The sequence below is a fragment of the Coregonus clupeaformis genome, chromosome 28 (assembly GCF_020615455.1).
Source record: "Coregonus clupeaformis isolate EN_2021a chromosome 28, ASM2061545v1, whole genome shotgun sequence".
NCBI classification, from domain to species: Eukaryota; Metazoa; Chordata; class Actinopteri; order Salmoniformes; family Salmonidae; genus Coregonus; species Coregonus clupeaformis.
Genome location: NC_059219.1, coordinates 21965107 through 21984342, shown reverse-complemented (window position 1 = coordinate 21984342; position 19236 = coordinate 21965107). Strand labels below are relative to the sequence as shown.

At 44.1% G+C, this 19236-nt stretch overlaps 2 protein-coding genes across 5 annotated transcripts in view; one reads left to right on the top strand and one right to left on the bottom strand.

The window, feature by feature from the left end:
• The window catches only part of cars1 (cysteinyl-tRNA synthetase 1), a 29636-nt gene extending 24329 nt beyond the window's left edge, over positions 1-5307 (bottom strand). The window contains exon 1 of one of the 2 annotated variants that reach the window (XM_041857649.2): positions 5206-5307. In XM_041857649.2, the coding sequence (XP_041713583.1) occupies positions 5206-5242 (37 nt within the window). In that variant the 5' untranslated portion in view covers positions 5243-5307. Of the gene's footprint in view, positions 1-2356; positions 2417-5205 lie in introns of those variants that run through there. The other variant, XM_041857651.2, reaches the window with a different exon arrangement.
• LOC121546394 (carnitine O-palmitoyltransferase 1, liver isoform) lies at positions 4275-18634 on the top strand. Of its 3 annotated transcripts, none has more exons than XM_041857654.2 (19): positions 4275-4330; positions 5615-5773; positions 5916-6058; positions 6155-6326; positions 6544-6648; positions 6780-6917; positions 7021-7098; positions 7763-7870; positions 8785-8869; positions 9604-9799; positions 12085-12273; positions 12594-12699; positions 12999-13115; positions 13515-13679; positions 14470-14601; positions 14924-15076; positions 15310-15423; positions 16867-16959; positions 17346-18634. In XM_041857654.2, the coding sequence occupies exons 1-19, from the start codon at positions 4304-4306 to the stop codon at positions 17430-17432; spliced, it is 2367 nt and encodes a 788-aa protein (XP_041713588.2). In that variant the 5' UTR covers positions 4275-4303; the 3' UTR covers positions 17433-18634. The 3 variants fall into 3 exon arrangements, with proteins under 3 accessions (XP_041713588.2, XP_041713587.2, XP_041713589.2); XM_041857653.2 differs by lacking the exon at positions 8785-8869 and adding an exon at positions 8025-8112; XM_041857655.2 differs by lacking the exons at positions 4275-4330; positions 8785-8869 and adding exons at positions 4749-4902; positions 8025-8112.
• The last annotated feature ends 602 nt before the right edge of the window (positions 18635-19236 follow it).

The window sequence follows — 19236 nt, the reverse complement described above, 5'->3', positions numbered from 1 at the left end:
ATCTGTGGGAATTAATGAGGAGGATTAACTGACCTGCTACTGGGTAGGTAGGGGTCCGAGTTGAATTGTTACATTCTGCAGAGGTGGTATTTTAGCTTTGCCAATTTGGGCGCTTGTCCAGGGGTTTGCAAGCTTTGGGATTTGGAAATCTCGACTGAGATAGATCCGTGGAAATCCTTGGACTATTTGGGGATATAGGAAATATACGGAATAGTGTTGAGAATTTATGAGATTCTTGGAACTTTGTGGCAGCTTTGTAGGTGATCTACTTGAACAGATCCTTAAACAGAGGGAGTTACTACAGAGGAAAGGTTCAGAAAGATCTTTAGATTATTAAAGGAGGCCGTGACTATAAATAAATTGTGTTAAAGGAGTCAAAGTTTTGACGAGACTGAAACTCTTGGCTGGTGTAAGTTAGGAAATGTGGAACGTGCTAAAATATAATTATAAAGGGAATAGCTAAATTGGGAAAGGACCAAACTAACTAGCTATAGACTTTACTGTATCCTAATAATCCCAGTGTAACCCAATCGGGCATCCTGGCAGCCAATGGTGAAGCGTCTACCTGGTTCTCTGTCAAATTGGAATGTAGAAGAGGAATTTAATGGAAGAACACAGATCGTAGTAGATCTGTGTAATGAATATATGACTTGTGGTGCCGGGATATCTAAATGGATAAGAGACCAGTTAGGAGAGAGATATTGGGCGGCATGCCAACAAAACCAAATAAACTTAACTAGGGTGATAAAGGAGCCAGATCCTGGAGTAAATGAATGAAGTTGTTATTAAAATTGATAGTTTAGGGCAGTATGGGGTTAGTGTAGAGGTCTCAGGGGCAGGGGTGTTAAAAGCAACAGGGAGGGTACAAGATGGGCTCCGACATAAAAGGAATCAAGTGGCAATAGTTATGCAGGAGGCCCTTACTGAAATTAGGAGAGCGTATGAAAGAGTACCTAAGCAATATAGACAGGGAGAAATTGTAGAAATACCAATAATAGTAAGGGGGATTCATAGACCCGGTTGACTTCCTGGTAAGGAATATAGGGAAGGAATGGGAAGAAAAGAAGGAAGGCACAGGGTGGAATACCCCATGAGGAATGGTGGAAGCAGAGAGAAAGGCACAGGGTGGGCTCCCCATGAGGAATGGTGGAAGCAGAGAGAAAGGCACAGGGTGGGCTCCCCATGAGGAATGGTGGAAGCAGAGAGAAAGGCACAGGGTGGGCTCCCCATGAGGAATGGTGGAAGCAGAGAGAAAGGCACAGGGTGGAATACCCCATGAGGAATGGTGGAAGCAGAGAGAAAGGCACAGGGTGGCTCCCCATGAGGAATGGTGGAAGCAGAGAGAAAGGCACAGGGTGGAATACCCCATGAGGAATGGTGGAAGCAGAGAGAAAGGCACAGGGTGGAATACCCCATGAGGAATGGTGGAAGCAGAGAGAAAGGCACAGGGTGGGCTCCCCATGAGGAATGGTGGAAGCAGAGAGAAAGGCACAGGGTGGAATCCCCATGAGGAATGGTGGAAGCAGAGAGAAAGGCACAGGGTGGGCTCCCCATGAGGAATGGTGGAAGCAGAGAGAAAGGCACAGGGTGGGCTCCCCATGAGGAATGGTGGAAGCAGAGAGAAAGGCACAGGGTTGGCTCCCCATGAGGAATGGTGGAAGCAGAGAGAAAGGCACAGGGTGGAATCCCCATGAGGAATCGATTTTGGTAGCTAGTTTCAGACTAAAACGTTAGAGTTACAAATGCTTAATGACAATGACTTGGACAATAGCTTCCAAAAATGTATTACAAAGAAGAAGAAAAAAACTTGCTACCTAGTCATAAAAGAAAGACATTTAAACTTACCCACTATGACAGCTAACAGCTGGGATTCTGTGGTAAACTGGTGACGCACATCGTGATTGACAGGTGGTTGTGCTAGACAACACGGCCCATGTGAGCTGTCACCAACCAACCAGTCTAATTGGTTAGAAGAAACAGGTCCCACCTCCCAGAGCTTCTGCTCTCTCTCTCCTTGCTTGCACATCTACAAATCCTTTTTTCACGGTAGGGCGCTAAAGTACTGCCAAAAGTCTGAGTGTGCGAAATTGACATTCGCAGGTGTACAGATGCAATTATTGCTCGCAAATATTAACTTACAAGTTTGCGAATGCGATTAGAACTACACGTTCACAACTCAGTTACACACTTCCAAATTGTGTTTACAACTACAAATCTATTCTACACGCTCAAATCATTATGTCAATGATTTACATCCATACGGGTTCATCTGCCCAGCCTAGACCACTGAGGTATAATAACAACTGGAGACGGCGTCCAAGATGTCCAACCTTAGTTTTCAAGGTAATCTACTCACGTTCGCATACGCCGATACATGGACCGTCTATATCCGGGTTATAAGGACCAACATCACATGTGCACTAGCATCGAGTTCCGGTCATAGCGACTTTGATCAAGGGAGGAGGAAACGGAGTCCCTAGAGAGGGCCAGAATGAGATGTTAGGAGAAGTGCAGTATTATCACAAGGAGACGTATACTTGGAATACGTAGGAAGAATGGAAGGAAAGAGAGAGGTGGAGGTTGAAGACAGTGAGAGAGGCAGAGGGTGGGATTGAATCTGTTGAAGATGGTGGGGGGAAAAAAGGGAGATGGTAGGTCTAAGAAGTGTGAGCTGTCCGCCGGATCCAGTTCTGGAGGCGAAATAGAAGTGAATGAGGGCGAATTACCAGAGGTGGCAGGTTTGGGGAGGTTCTTGGAGCCCGAGCCTTGCACCGATGGTCAGGATAAAGATGAGTCTGTTACGGTAGGAGTGACATTTTTGGAGAAAGTGGACCCCTGCCTTTTGTCTGATTCATATGTGGTTTCAGGGTGGGTGAAAATGGAGTTGGGTGCTGAGGAGTCGGTGAAGGTAACCCGAAGTGGGCTTGTGATAATTGTCTGTGTTTCTGTTGGTCAGAGGGAGTCTGCGCTCCACGCCACACGAATAAGGACAAGAGCGGTGACTTGTTTTTCTCTCAAGAACAGGGCGCCATTGAAAGGAGTGATTACTGGGGTAGCGGTAAATGTGAAGGTGGACCAGATGAAGGGGAAGATTCCTGGTGTTTGTGATGCTCGTTTTTTGGTGCGACGCAGACAGGGTGGCGTAAGTGGTGAAACAGAAGAGTCATTGTCTGTTCTTTTGAGTTTTGATGTTGAGTCTTTGTCCGACAAAGTGATGTTAGGATATTTCAGTTATCCCGTATGAGATTTTGTGCCGAATCCATTACGTTGTTACAGGTGTCAAGGTTATGGGCATGTGGCAGCAGTGTGTAGGAGGGTGGCTCCTAGGTGTGTAGAAGGGCAATGAGACAAAGGAATGTGTAGTATAGGTAAAGAAGTGGTATGTGTTAATTGTAGGGGTGCCCATGGTGCTGGGAATCAGAAGTGTCCGGTGCGAGAGAGGCAGGTTGAGGTTACCGGGGTTAGAGCAATGCAGAGGGTGTCGTATGCTGAGGCTGGGAAGAAAGTAGAGGAAGATGGGTCAAGGGTCCTGAGAGGATCCCTGTGAGTAGTAGATCTGTGCCAACACAGAGGGACAGGCCAACGAATGACATATGCTTCAGTAAGATTGGCTTCTTAGAGTTTATAGCAATGGTTATCAACTGTACCGCAGGGATGGAACGTAAGTCGCAGAAAATAGAGGTTGTGGTGGCAGCTGCAGATATGTATTTGGGTGTACGAGATTTGACTTCAGAAGAGTTACAGGGTGTGTTGAGCGGTGGTGTCCCGTCCTCCCAGGCCGTTGGCCTCACGGAAGAAGAAGAAGTGCACTAGCACCAGAGAGGAAGAGAGAGGCGCAACTCCAGCAGGTGGCGTTGTTTTGCTCACCAAGCAAGGAGTTTTTGTATGGAGGTCAATGAGTGTCGAATTTGGTCAACCAAAAATGGAATGGCTTATTTGCTCAGTGAGGTTTATTTGATCGAATAGATGTTTCGTAACACTCAAGTTGTTACGAGCTACTGATATGTAGGACACGTGGCATCCCGGCAACTTTGAGAAAAAACACTTTATATCGGAGTTGTCTCGAGATGGTTATGCATATACATGGCATGAGGCTTGTAGCATAGCATCTCTCTCCATTGAAAACAGGTGGTTGTTGTCAACAACCCTCATCAAATATTCAAAAAGAATTAAAATAATGAGATGTATCCACCAATCCAAAGAAAGGATAGGCAGGCGCTAGACAGCCCACTGTGCCGCGCACAGGGCGCAGCGCAAGCAGCGACTAGGTCATCACGTCATCCAAAAACATGGCAGACATCGGATGAATATAACGTTAATATCTTTGGCTGTGAGTGATGAAAAAAATGTATCTGCCTCAGTGACAATTATTTGAATAATTCAATGGATGTTTTGTGCACAAAGGTGATGACTAAAGTGCAGTGTTTTACTTGGACTGAAATAGGTTCCGGTACTAATTTTAGGTGCAGGAGCTCCACAATACTTTTGAGCTAATATTCCTTAAGAGGAACAGGAGCTCAAGCAGTAGAAAATGTGAGGTGCCGGTACTCAGCTCTGGTGAGCTCCTGCCCAAGTCAAGCACTGCTAAAGTGTCTTTATAAGGAATTTTCAAATCTGACTTTTCTATGTGGCTGTGTATGGAATTCTGGGCCGGGTGTCAGTTATACTGCAGTACCGAAGCCAAACTGTAGGAGCAGTCGAAACCGTGCTTCTAGACCGGAACCCTGGCCCCATCGGATAGACAGTCAGCCTTCAATATGTCCTATCTATGCAACCTGGAACGTGCCAGAGCGTCCGACGTAGCCCAGCGTGTAGTAGCTAGCTAAGTTGGTGTCGTTGAAATCGCAGCTGAAATGTATTTGTACTAAAATATATTTGAAAGGAGTCATTTGAAGATACTATGTGAGTTTGATTGTTGATTTCACCTGCTATCAAACTATTTAGCTAGCTAGCTGTCTAACGTTAACATAGCTAACTAGCCAGCGCTTCCCACAATTTGCTGCCAGTTAGCTACCTAGCTAGCTAGTTAGTTAGGTAATGGCAGAACAAGCGGTCTGTTAGTTAACAGATGAATGTCACAACAATTAGCTATATTAACCAAACAAGGCAACTGGCTAGTATCTCTGCCTTGGAATTCACAAAGTTGACTCGGCATTAACGTTAGCTAGCTAACGTTAGCTGACATCAAATATATTTATAACTGACCCCTTCTGTCTGTGCTGATATCTTGCTTGGAGACCATGGTTCTGTTGATACAGTGTGGTTGCGTTTCAGGCTGTCTTTTATGCAGTCGTGCTGCGCATCTGTCATTGGCCAAACTCAAATAGTCCTGCTTTATCACACCATTACGTTGCTAGATTTTTGCTCACTGAATGGAACAAATGCTTCCCACCCACTTGTCACATCTGTTTGAGAGAAGGTCCTTTCTATGTAGCTCATGAGAGTGGGTGGGTCCTTTCTAGCTAAGTAGCTCATGAGTGGGTGGGTCCTTTCTCGCTAAGTAGCTTACCAGAGAAGGTCATTTTATTCTAGTAGCCAGTGTGCTTCAGGTTTTATCTTGTGATGAAGGGACTGTGTGTTTTGGTGATGTTTTGTCATGTGTTTTCGACTGTAGAGAACCTCTGGCAGAGTCATGGCAGAAGCTCACCAGGCTGTGGCGTTCCAGTTCACCGTCTCTCCAGACGGCATTGATCTGCAGCTGAGCCACGAGGCCCTGAGACAAATCTACCTGTCTGGCCTGCACTCCTGGAAGAAAAAGTTTATCCGCTTCAAGGTGCTTTGTCTCAAGGGAAATTGCCGCCAGGCATAGCAGTACCAAGTTATACCAGACATAAAACGACAGCAGACGACATAAATACAAACAAACAAACAGTGATGTTGATGTGTCAAACAGCTGAATATCATTTCCTTCACAGAATGGGGTGATGACCGGTGTGTACCCTGGCAGTCCCACCGGCCTGATGTTAGTGGTGGGGTTGTACATGGGGAGGGCAAAGTACGTCCAAGCTGACCCTTCCTTCGCACTGTTCACCAAAGTGGGTGCTCACCTGCCTGTTAGGTAAAGTCTCAACTCACTCACTCGCTATCCCATAGATACAATTACATTTTAGCATGTTTATGGGCAGTAAGGGATGCTTTGCCTCTCTCCTTGTAGTCGCTACATGTCCTTTGAGAACCAGCAGGTGGTTGGCGGGGTGCTAGTTGGCACAGGGCTCTGGGTGGCTGTCTTCTTCACCATGCGAACTGCACTCAAGTGGCTGCTCTCCTGGCATGGATGGATGTATGCCTGTCATGGCACCGTGCCGTGGAGGACACGCATCTGGCTGGTGAGTCGACTGCAAACAACCATGTCACGTGTTGCCCTGTGGGGAAACCAATGCCGGGTAGAGGTGGGGCTACAGAAATATGATACCTAGAAAGCTCATAACTATGTCAGAAATATTTCCCCCCGACCAAATAGACAAAAGACTGGGGGGAAAAAAAAATGAACCTTTTATTTGAAGGTAGACTTCTCCTTTAACAGACCCATAATTGTGAGTGCAGGTACTGGTGAAGATCTTCTCCGGCAGGCGAAATCCCCAGTTGTACAGCTTCCAGACATCGTTACCACAGCTCCCTCTGCCCTCAGTGAAGGACACCATCAATAGAGTGAGCAACAGGAACAAAGCAAATCGCAGCTTTATCCATCACAACCATTTACTAGATGGGTACAATGTGGCGATTTATAGAACTCCTGAAGGTGTGCCATGTTAGATTGTCATACATGTTTCCTCTGCTAGTACCTTGAATCTGCCCGTCCTCTCATGGACGACGAACAGTACTTGAGGATGGAGGGTCTCGCCAAGGATTTTGAGAAAGGCCTGGGTCCTAGACTTCAGTGGTACCTGAAACTCAAATCTTGGTGGGCTACAAACTATGTAAGTCACATTAATTAAATATGTTTTTCATCAGATTTTCTTAGATAGCTTAAAACATTTTCCATAGCTTTTCGAATGATCTGACATGTCTGGCTGTTCTCAGGTCAGTGACTGGTGGGAGGAGTACATCTACCTAAGAGGCCGTGGACCAATCATGGTCAACAGCAACTACTATGCAATGGTAAGAGTCAGTACTAGCATTGTATATCGTCAAGCTGCTACGAATGAGGGGGTAATAGTATCACAGAGTTTCTAAACCCAGAGGCGCAACATCGCCAAACTTCCGGGAACGCTTGCGAAACAGATCAAACAGAAATGGGTTTGAGAAGTGCAAAATTATTCCTTAGTTGTTAATTTTGTCGAAATCTAAAGGCACAACCTAGATTCGAGCCAATGTCTTAAGTAGTTGGAACATTCTATTACTCCAACCTCATGAAAGTGACAAACTGACACATTTTGAATTTTCATCAAAAACAGTACCTTTGAGTTTAAGGCCTGCACGTTCCGCAGTTTTGGCGCGAGACGACCGTTAGAACCGATGATGTGTTTCTACACATGAGCTTAGCTAGCCAAGCCCTCTATGACATCGCCTACAAGTTTGATCGGGGATTTCTATTGGAGAAGCAGTTTTAGTCTATTTTCTTACTGTACTGTCTGACAACATTATGTGTCGTTAATATTATTATGTGTTTATGGATGTTTACCAATTTGGCAATTCATCAGAGTATTTGATCTGATTATCTCTTGTCAATATTTATCTTTATCCGTTGTCGATCTATTTTTCATTCATTCATTCATTCAGTTGATTGTCAGCTTTTTCTCCATTCTCACTCCCTCTCTCTTAGGACTTCCTGTATGTGTTTCCCACCAGTCTGCAGGCCGCTCGGGCAGGCAATGCTATCCATGCCATCATGCTGTACAGGAGAATGCTGGACCGAGCACAGATCAAACCGGTAAAGAGCCTTCACTTTTGGTCACTGCTTCTCATCTAAGTGTTATTTTCTTTATGACCCTAATGTGTATTCCTCTTCCCTATTTAATACCAAATGACATAAATATCACTGTTTCTGTTTCACACTTGCGGACGGGATGTTATCTCTGGTGCAGCTCTTTGCACTGGATAAAAGAGTTCCTCTTTGCTCCGCCCAATGGGAGCGCTTGTTCAATACGTCCCGCCTCCCAGGCCTGGAACGGGGTAAGAGGAGGGAGCGTTATTGTCACAGACGAGCTTTGGATCCAGCATACCCCACCCTTATCCCACCCCCTTTTCTGTCCCCATAGAATTCCTCACCAGCCATGCCCGTTTCACCAGCATGTTCCATGAATACAAACTCATGTATCACCCATTTGGCCTGCATTCATAACTGTTTGGTACTGTCTGACGCTGTAGGTGATTGTAAGTCCTTATCTACACTTAGGGTTATTGTACAGAAATATAGTTTATTTTGACCCAGACGAGTGAATTTATCAGGTCTGTAACATGCTGGTGAAATAGGATCAGCTATCTCAAACCCTTCAAATCCCCTTCCATCTGTCTTTCTTTCTCTTCTCTTCTGTGAGCCGTTCTGGTTCCTCCATCACCCCCCCGTAGCCCCCTCCCCATCAGTTTCTAGGAGAGCAGGTGAGCCGTTCTGGTTCCTCCATCACCCCTCCCCCTCTAGCCCCCTCCCATCAGTTTCTAGGAGAGCAGGTGAGCCGTTCTGGTTCCTCCATCACCCCCCCCGTAGCCCCCTCCCATCAGTTTCTAGGAGAGCAGGTGAGCCGTTCTGGTTCCCCCCTCCCCCTGTTGCCCCCCTCCCATCAGTTTCTAGGAGAGCAGGCTTTTTGTGCTTTGGTCATTTTTCATTTTTTTCTATTTGCCTTTCAGCTCATGCTTCAAAATACCATTCCAATGTGCTCAGCCCAATATGAGCGTATGTTCAACACCAGTCGTATCCCAGGCCTAGATACAGGTAGATGGCCACTTCTTCCTCCCCAGTCTCTCAATCACACAGACTAAAGCAGTTCTAAGAACCATAGAATGTGTGGAAACCAAATGCGGATTGAACAGATTATTTAATCATTCTATTATTTAGCAACCTACGAGTGTACATTAAATGTACGCAGACTGTGCACAAATATATCCAGTCAATGGGCACTTTCATACAGGCCAAATGGCATCACAGGATGGAGCTGTTTGCTCAGTGCCAAGTTTACATAACAGATTGGCTATTCAGGCCCTGGAATAAAACACGCTTTTTTTTTGTGACCGAGGCTCCAAAGTGTCCTGAATTAGACCCCCATAGACTCCCATGTTTCATTGCGATCCTCTTCATTGTGTGTTTTAATTTTTGTTTCATGCTAAAGAATCCCAGTGCAGTTCTCAATGCTGCTTGGAAATTACACCAACCATAGTTTGTGCTTTAGAGAACACTCTCCAAATCTTTCGCTTGAAACAACAGTTCAAACCACATTTAGTCTCTCCAAGGTATCTCCTCGATACTCTGTCTTAGTTTCTAGAAAACCCCTTTTTAGACATAGTGTAGTACTGCAGTTTCCCCCCTTTTTTTTTTTGTGCAAATTCTTCAGTAGGTCCAAATTGTGTGAAAAATTTATCAGAGCTCCTTTAAGCCATAATCATATTCTTGTTGTGAATTTGTTGGAAGTTACACAAAGTTGTCCCTCCCTACCCCTTGTGCTTGTCCAGACACCATCCAGCATATGCGGGACAGCAGGCACATCGTGGTGTACCACCGGGGGCGCTACTTCAAAGTGGCCATGTTCTACGACGGTCAGGTGCTGTCGCCCAGGGCCGTAGAGCAGCAGATGGAGCGCATCCTGGCTGACCCCTCTGAACCCCAGCCGGGGGAGGAGACCCTGGCCGCCCTCACTGCTGGGGACAGGTACGCCGACGCTACGCGTATTAACGCTTTTATCTGAAGCGACACATTTTCCTACGGGCCGACCCCCCCCAGCTAGAAATGGAACTGAAGATCCTGGCGTGACGAGCGCCATGCTCTACCAACTGAGACTCACCTTAAAAAAAGCACCCACCATCTCAGATTGTTGTGAAATCGTTTCTGAGAAATTAAGTTAATTGATTACACCCAAATTGTCATTTTTTAAATTATAGGATTCATATAATATTCAATAAATCAAGAACAACGTTTTGGACCCCAAAAAATTCCAACAATGAGTAAGACATGAGGATTTCAAAGAAATGTTCAAAAGCCACCCACGGACCCCCCCATAACCACGCCAATCCCAACCCAACAACGGGTATACAACATCAGTTCTGTATGGAGCTGCGGCTGGGAGTATTGTTCCTTCATCCTATGTAATGTAGGGCCGGGACGATACCAGTATCGCGATCCTCGTTAGTATCGTGGCAAGGAAACAAATCAAGAAGCGGATTTAACTTATTTAGGAAAACAGCCCTAATGTTGGAAACAAACATCATTATGTTGTCATCCAGAGTCACATTAATTTTTTTTCTAAGCTATAGCACACAATATTTTACTTACAGCAGGTTTTTAAAGGACCAAAGAATTTGGTCTGCTTTGTGTTTTCATTTTTGCCGTGGAAAAAATATTCCAATACTGGTATCTTCACAGCCCTAATGTAATGCATTCTCAGTGAATTTGGTGATGTTTTTTTTCCCCTGTTCAGAGAAATTTGTCAATGAAGTTGTTAGATTTATGTCTCATCCTATATCCTGATATTACCAGGTTCTGGCCACTAGATGGTGCTGTTCCTGCTATTAGGTGTTTGTTTGTTTGTTAAAGGGATAGTTCACCCAAATTACAAAGTTGCGTATTGGTTTCCTTACCCTGTAAACAGTCTGCAAGTCAGTGGTACCTATATTAGCATTTTCATGCTTCATGTTCAAATCATCCTAAAGTATCTAAAATTGTATTGTGCAACTCAATTATGTTACTTGAGATGATTTGGATATGAAGCGCTGTGAAACTCTGGCCAGGAAACAGTGGCCAGGTCAACAAAACCAAAGCATGGGTTGGTGTCGTACCTTGTCCATAGATTGCTTACAGGTTAAGAAAACCAATGTAATTTGGGTGACCTATCCCTTTAAAATTAATGGGGGGTGGGGGGAGATTCTTAAAAAAATAGCAGGAACAGTGGTCTAGTGGTCAGAACCTGGTCATATCAGGAAGTAGGAGGGGACATCAATGACTAATTTCTCTGAACAGGGGGGAAAAAAACATCGCAAAATTCACTGAGAATGCATTACATAGTATGAAGAAACAAAACTCAGAGCCGCAGCTCCATACTACTTGTTATAAATAGAGAACCGATGTTGTATACTCGTTGTTGGGTTGGGATTGGCGTGGGTGGTCCGTGGGTGGCTTTTGACCATTTCTTTGAAATCCTCATGTCTTACTAATTGTTAGAATTTTGGGGGGGTCCAATTCGGATGTTATGTTCTAGATTTATTTAATATTATATCAATCCTATAATTTAAAATGGCCAATTTGGGTGCAATCAACTAACTTAATTTCTCAGAGATCAAATTATATTTAAACAAAATAATGTTGCAGGAATGCTTATCTTATCATCTGTTTTTAACTTTAGAAACGATTTCGAAACAATCTGAGATGGTGGGTGTCATGGCTTGCTGAAATGACATGGAACGACCCAGGATATATTCTACACTGGTACAGAAAATACACATCCAGGGTCCTGTTCATAAGAGCATGCAACGGAAAACGTTTTTTAAAAATGGAAAATAAAAATGAGTGTTTCTCATTGGATGAGTCCAGGTAGCCCCTCCCCGTTTCAGTCCATTTTCTTCCGTTTGGTGCCTAATGAACGCGACCTAGATACGAGCTTTAAAGGTGCATAATGTCAGTTTCTTCTAAGTCGCCCTCTCGACATCACATCGGGTATCATGGAATATTCTCTGTCCGTTGCTTATTTGCTGAAGTAGTTTAAAATCACGCCGATTGGCCGAAAGTAATGTAATCTAAGAGGAGGCTCCTCCCTCCAAAGGGTAGAAAACCCTATGGTGACTTGATAGAATTAACGTAATTAAACAATCCTTAAACAAACCTTGAAGCAGACTGAATTGGATCAACCCAAATATTGAAGGTGATGTAAAAGTCCACTGTCCGTGATAAGAAATTATTTAATCAAAAAGTTTCCCCAATGTTATGTTCACCCCACTTGGCAGGGTGCCCTGGGCGGAAGCCCGCGAGGCCTACCTGAGACAGGGCAGGAACCAGCAGGCCCTGGACACCGTGGAGAAGGCTGCCTTCTTTGTGACCCTGGACGACACAGAGCAGCGTTACAAGGCTGACGATCCCGTCCGCTCCCTGGACAGCTACGCCAAGTCCCTGCTGCACGGCAAATGTTACGACAGGTGAGACAGAGGGCTCCAATCCTTCGTATTATGCAGATTGAGTGTGGGAAATTACATTATTATTATTGTTATCTACCTGGGCTCTCATTTATTCTACACTTTACACTTTACAAAAATGTTCAAGAATAAGCCGTTATAACTACTTATGAATGTTACTGAATGCTTATAAATTGTTTAGACATTTTCATAAATGTTATGAACGCTTATGAATTAAAATACTTGTATAATAAATGTTTAAAAAAAAATCATAATTAAATACTGGAGTTTGTAGCTTACTCCGTGCTCAAGCACTGTTTTGGGTTTGTGTATTTTTCCTGTAGGTGGTTTGATAAGTCCTTCAACCTCATCGTGTTCAGGAACGGGACCATGGGTCTGAACGCGGAGCACAGCTGGGCAGATGCCCCCATCATAGGGCACCTCTGGGAGGTAGCTAGCAGAGTACACCCCTTTCTTCTTCTTCATTAGTTTGTGTTAATGTTTACACTGTGTCTGTATAGGTTATCAGGAATAGATCGTTGGCACGACAAATGGTGTCTGGGCCCCGTGTAGCTCAGTTGGTAGAGCATGGCGCTTGCAACGCCAGGGTTGTGGGTTCGATTCCCACGGGGGGCCAGTATGAAAATGTATGCACTCACTAACTGTAAGTCGCTCTGGATAAGAGCATCTGCTAAATGACTAAAATGTAAAAATGTATGTCTCTAAAGGACGTTATTGTCTAATTGTAGCATGTGCTGTCGATGGACCCTGTCAAGCTGGGTTACACAGAGGAAGGCCACTGCAAAGGAAACCCTCACCCGTCCCTCCCAGGCCCCCAGAGGCTGCAGTGGAACATCCCAGCTGAGGTAGCCCACCACAGGGGGTTTGGGTTAAACTAAAATGTTGTAGGGATGTTCCCCTTTTCAAAAGTTATTTATTGTTTTCATAATTATTATCAATTAGTGCATGTCATTAATGCACACACAAGCCTTTCCATTCTGTTTCATTGTTATAGTGATCAAACATGATCCCCAGTGATCCTGTTTGTTTGGTACATGTGTGATAATAGTTTGGATGTTAGAAAGACCTTCAGTTTTCACACCTTTACACCAGAGCTCTCACCTTTCTGAGGACCCCCCCTTCAACTGTCTCATCTCAAAGCTTCAAATGAAATCAACAACTGAGGCTCTTTGATCAAATACATCAGAGACCAAGGGAAATGGGCTGATTCAGAGTGTCTTTGTTCCCCCTGTGCGGTGCCTCAGTGTCAGACGGCCATCGCCAGCTCGCTGATGGTGGCCAAGGCCCTGGCAGACGACGTTGACTCCCACATCATCCCCTTCAACAGCTTCGGGAAGGGCCTGATCAAAAAGTGTCGCACCAGCCCTGATGCCTTCATCCAGATCGCCCTGCAGCTGGCTCACTTCAGGGTAGGGTCATTATCTCTGCCTCTGTTGACTGGCAACAGGAAGAGGATCAGCTGATTGGATGACTCCATTGGCTAATTAGCCAGGATTAGCCAACTGGGCAATTGGAAGGAGGGAATGATGGATATATGAAAACCCAGGTTGGGAATTTAGCTTCCTTAGGACATGTGAATGAATACCAGTGATGCTGTGAGTAGCTGTCAACAATCTGTAGTTTGAGGAGATAAAAATCATCCTTAATAAGGACAGTAACTATAACAAATATACTTGTATTATTTATTTACCAAACATGACAAGACTAAAATGTGCCAGTAAGAAAAATCTGTAACACTTTAGCCGACAGGTATAATACCTTGTTATATGTCTTACTACTGTATGTGTTATAATATGTTATAACCACATTACTGGCTGGTTAACTGAGACTATACTCTAGTTATAATATGTTATAACCACACATTACTGGCTGGTTAACAGAGACTAAACTCTAGTTATAATATGTTATAACCACATTACTGGCTGGTTAACAGAGACTATACTCTAGTTATAATATGTTATAACCACACATTACTGGCTGGTTAACAGAGACTATACTCTAGTTATAATATGTTATAACCACACATTACTGGCTGGTTAACAGAGACTATACTCTAGTTATAATATGTTATAACTAGATTACTGGCTGGTTAACAGAGTTTTTACTCTAAACAAAATGTGAACCTGATTTTCCTTAATCACCCCTGAGTGGATAAATACAATGTTTATTGAATTGTATTACATTGAATTTGTCTTCCAGGACAAGGGGAGATTCTGTCTAACGTACGAGGCGTCCATGACGCGCATGTTCAGAGAGGGGCGCACAGAGACGGTTCGTTCCTGCACCGTGGAGACCTGTGCCTTCGTCCGCTCCATGGTGGACGACACCCCGGTAAGGACCCTCTGTGAGCATTACAGGAACTGAAAGGTTGTGGGTCAGTCCTCATTAAATATATATATTTTTAACGTTCTTCAAAAGAAAAATGCTTCAACCAATTTTTTTCAGTTAGATTGTGATATCTGGGTGTGATTGGCCAAAAGAGACGGATTTCACCATTACTTGTTACCCCCCCGCACCGCTCTGTCTCAGAGGGGTTGAGTTAAATGCGGAAGACACATTTCGGCTGAATGCATTGAGTTGTGCTAGGGTATCCCCTTTCATTCTTTCACATGGTCTCCTTGTCTCTTCCTACCATTCCTTGTCTTCTCTGTAGAGAGAGCTGCGACTGAAGCTGTTGATGGAAGCTGCGACGAGACACCAGCACCTGTACCGGTTGGCCATGACCGGAGGAGGCATCGACCGCCACCTCTTCTGTCTCTACGTGGTCTCCAAGTACCTGGGAGAGGACTCAGCCTTCCTCAAAGAGGTCACATGCAGCATTTTGACTTGTGGATGTACTCTTTTTTTTTTTTGGTTTGTATGTTAAAGCGTGTGTGTGTGTGTGTGTGTGTGTGTGTGTGTGTGTGTGTGTGTGTGTGTGTGTGTGTGTGTGTGTGTGTGTGCGTGTGCGTGTGCGTGTGCGTGTGCGTGTGCGTGTGCGTGTGCGTGTGCGTGTGCGTGTGCGCGTGCGCGTGCGTGCGTGTGTGTCCTCTCCTGTAGGTGCTGTCGGAGCCCTGGAGGTTGTCCACCAGTCAGACTCCCCTCCAGCAGGTGGAGCTGTTTGACCTGTCCAGACACCCAGAGTACGTGTCCAGCGGGGGAGGCTTTGGCCCGGTGAGTTCCCTGCACCACCTCAATAGGGCCCTTTACTCAAAATGAATCAGGCATTAAAGGGATATTACATTAAAGTAACATTAAAGATTGTCAGATGTTTTCAGAGCAGATTTGGGAGTGTAATGCCCCCTTAAAACATAATTGCTCAATCTTATTGTCTGTGTTCTTCATCCTGGTGCTCATAAAATCTAAATGTGAAACAACAACATACACTGAACAAAATATAAACACAACATGTAAAGTGTTGGTCCCATGTTTCATGAGCTGAAATAAAAGATCCCGGAAATGTCCATACGCACAAAAAGCTTATTTCTCTCAAATTTTGTGCACAAATTTGTTTACATCCCTGTTAGTGAGCATTTCTCCTTTGCCAAGATAATCCTTCCACCTGACAGGTGTGGCATATCAAGAAGCTGATTAAACAGCATGATCATTACACAGGTGCACCTTGTGCTGGGGACAATAAAAGGCCACTCTAAAATGTGCAGTTTTGTCACACAACACAATGCCACAGATGTCTCAAGTTGAGGGAGCGTGCAATTGGCATGCTGACTGCAGGAATGTCCACCAGAGCTGTTGCCAGAGAATTGAATGTTCTCTACCATAAGCTGCCTCCAACGTCATTTTAGAGAATATGGCAGTGCGTCCAACCGGCCTCACAACCGCAGACCACATTTATGGCGTCGTGTGGGGGTGAGCGGTTTGCTGATGTCAACGTTGTGAACAGAGTGCATTTTATTGATGGCAATTTGAATGCACAGAGATACCATGACGAGATCCTGAGGCCCATTGTCGTGCCATCACCTCATGTTTCAGCATGATAATGCACGGCCCCAGGTAGCAAGGACATGTACACAATTCCTGGAAGCTGAAAATGTCCCAGTTTTTCCATGGCCTGCATACTCACCAGACATGTCACCTATTGAACATGTTTGGGATGCTCTGGATCAATGTGTACGACAGCGTGTTTCAGTTCCCGCCCATATCCAGCAACTTCACACAGCCATTGGAGAGGAGTGGGACAACATTCTACAGGCCACAATCAACAGCCTGATCGACTCTATGCGAAGGAGATGTCAGGCAAATGGTGATCTGCATGAGGCAAATGGTGATCACACCAGATACTGACTGGTTTTCTGATCCACGCCCCTACCTTTTTTTTTAAGGCATCTTTGACCAGTCATGTGAAATCCATAGATTAGGGCATAATTAATTGACTCCATTTGACTGATTTCCTTATATGAACTGTAACTCAGTAGAATCTGAGAAATAGTGGGGCAAAACCTGTAAAACAAATCTTAAATGAAAATAATAACATTTTAAAGGGCCCAAGTTCTCAAATTTAGCAATTGAAAATACAGTAGAATATTTTGTGTAATTATCTCTGTGCTGCCGTGTAATCCTCTTTTACACACGCTGATTGTGTTTCTCTCTTTGTGTCAGGTGGCAGATGATGGATATGGTGTGTCCTACATCATCTTGGGAGAAAACCTCATTAACTTCCATATCTCCAGCAAGCACTCCAGTCCTGAGACGGTGAGTTGGCTGATCCACATGGCCTATCTTGAATGTTGCTTTCAATCAGCTGTCCTCACTTGAAACAAAGACACCGCTAACGCCTGGGTAACATACAGACCTGAATTTCATGGCTGACCAGCCACTATTGATACCAACTGCCTCTCCATACAGGTTATATTGTATCAGCTTGCCTTAGAACGTGTCCATTCTAAAGTTCTATTGTATCAGCTTGCCTTAGAACGTGTCCATTCTAAAGTTCTATTGTATCAGCTTGCCTTAGAACGTGTCCATTCTAAAGTTCTATTGTATCAGCTTGCCTTAGAACGTGTCCATTCTAAAGTTCTATTGTATCAGCTTGCCTTTAGAACATGTCCTTTCTAAATTGTTTCCTCTCTGTCCAATAGGACTCTCATCGTTTTGGAAAACACATCAAACAGGCCATGCTCGACATCCTGGCCTTATTTCAGCTGGATGCAAATGCCTTGGCGTGATTTATTTTCCCCCTACCTGAAAACCTCAACTTCCATAGGCTTACTCAGATGATATTCTGTGTTATGGTCTTAGAATGTGTTTGAAAACCATACAATGTTAACAAAATAAGAGAGTGTATAGGAATGATTATTGGGCTGTTTTTGCCATTTTAAGTTGTGTGTTGCATGCTAGCCCACAGACCCATGCTGCCATGTGTTGCCCTATGTTAAGGTTACGCTCAGCTCATTTCAAAGGGCTGGTGCCTTAATGCACTGTGGTAGTTGTAGTGAGATGTGGAGAGTGAGTGACCAAATGGGCGTAAACATTTACCCGCTGTCTTTTCTTCCGTGCAATTCTTTTGAGCTGCTAGCGATGTATTTTGAACTGAGCAAATGGCATTTGGTCTCTGGGTTTTAATATCAGGTCGTTGTTGTTTTAAACCATTGCTCTGTGCACCACTGAGAAAAGGACTGTTGGCAGGGGTACGGTATCCATTTTAGGACAACTTCCATGGACATGTGATGCTGTCCTAATATGGATACCGTAACACCCTAAATCTTGACACATTTCAAAAGTATGATTAGTGACAGTTGAAGGATCATAATTAAGGGCCGGTTGCCCACACAGATATCAGCCTAATCCTGGACTAAAAATAACTATTGATGGATATTCTCCATTCAGCATGTTTCTCTGTCCAGGACTATGCTAAATCTGTGTCCAGGAAACAGACCCTCTAGGTACTACAGTATAACTACCATTGGTAAAGTCTTAAAGGGATAGTGCTGAATTTTGGCAACTAAGCCCTTTTTCTACTTACCCAGAGGCACATGAACTCATAAATACCATTTTTATGTTTCTGCTAGCTGTACCTATAGACTCCCAGTCATTGCGCTAACGCTAGTTAGCAATCACTCACCGAACTACCTTCAACTTCCTTCAAACTGCACCATGAGGCATTACACGTCAAATTTTGTTTGTTAGATGTAAAATTGTAAAGTATAATTAAAAATATTTAAACTTGAAGAAATTTGAATTTCAAACGTTTTTGAAATATCATATAGCAATAGAAATCATTCTTCTGTAGAAGTTATTCCTTTGCGGTTGCTTGTTTTTTTATTGCTAAGACGATAGCAAAGACAATAGCGTTACATGTTTTGTTATAAATATGTAAAACAGCATGTATACCAAAACAAAATAAAAGTGTATGTCATCAGTGGATTAATATTTGTATACTTGTTTGACATTTTTGATGCACTGTTTGGAACTAGTAACACAAGCATTTCGCTGCACCCGCTATAACATCTGATAAACCTGGAATAGTATAAAGTAATCCTTCTTCCCCCACCACCCAAAAAAAAAAAAAAAAAGCGGTTGTCCCACTGGCTATCATAAGTTGAAAGCTCTGGATAAGAGCGTCTGCTAAATGACTTAAATGTAAAATAAACTGTGTACACAACCAATTCACTTTGATTTGATGTCGTCACAACTGCCATAACTGTTCTAACCCAGAAGATGGAGCTCTTTAATTATAATACCAGTACCTTTACTTTGGCATTTCTCCCGTGTCCTCTTCACCCTGAGGTTCTAGTGGAAGCCTGGTAGGTATGCCTTGACCGGTTCACCCTGAGGTTCTAGTGGAAGCCTGGTTGGTATGCCTTGACCGGTTCACCCTGAGGTTCTAGTGGAAGCCTGGTAGGTATGCCTTGACCGGTTCACCCTGAGGTTCTAGTGGAAGCCTGGTAGGTATGCCTTGACCGGTTCACCCTGAGGTTCTAGTGGAAGCCTGGTAGGTATGCCTTGACCGGTTCACCCTGAGGTTCTAGT

Coding starts and splice junctions, on each gene's coding strand:
- LOC121546394 (XM_041857653.2), top strand. CDS start 4,304: ATGAATATAACGTTAATATCTTTGGCT. Junction 9,800..12,084: donor GCCCTCACTGCTGGGGACAG/GTACGCCGACGC, acceptor CCCACTTGGCAG/GGTGCCCTGGGCGGAAGCCC. Junction 13,116..13,514: donor AGTGGAACATCCCAGCTGAG/GTAGCCCACCAC, acceptor GCGGTGCCTCAG/TGTCAGACGGCCATCGCCAG.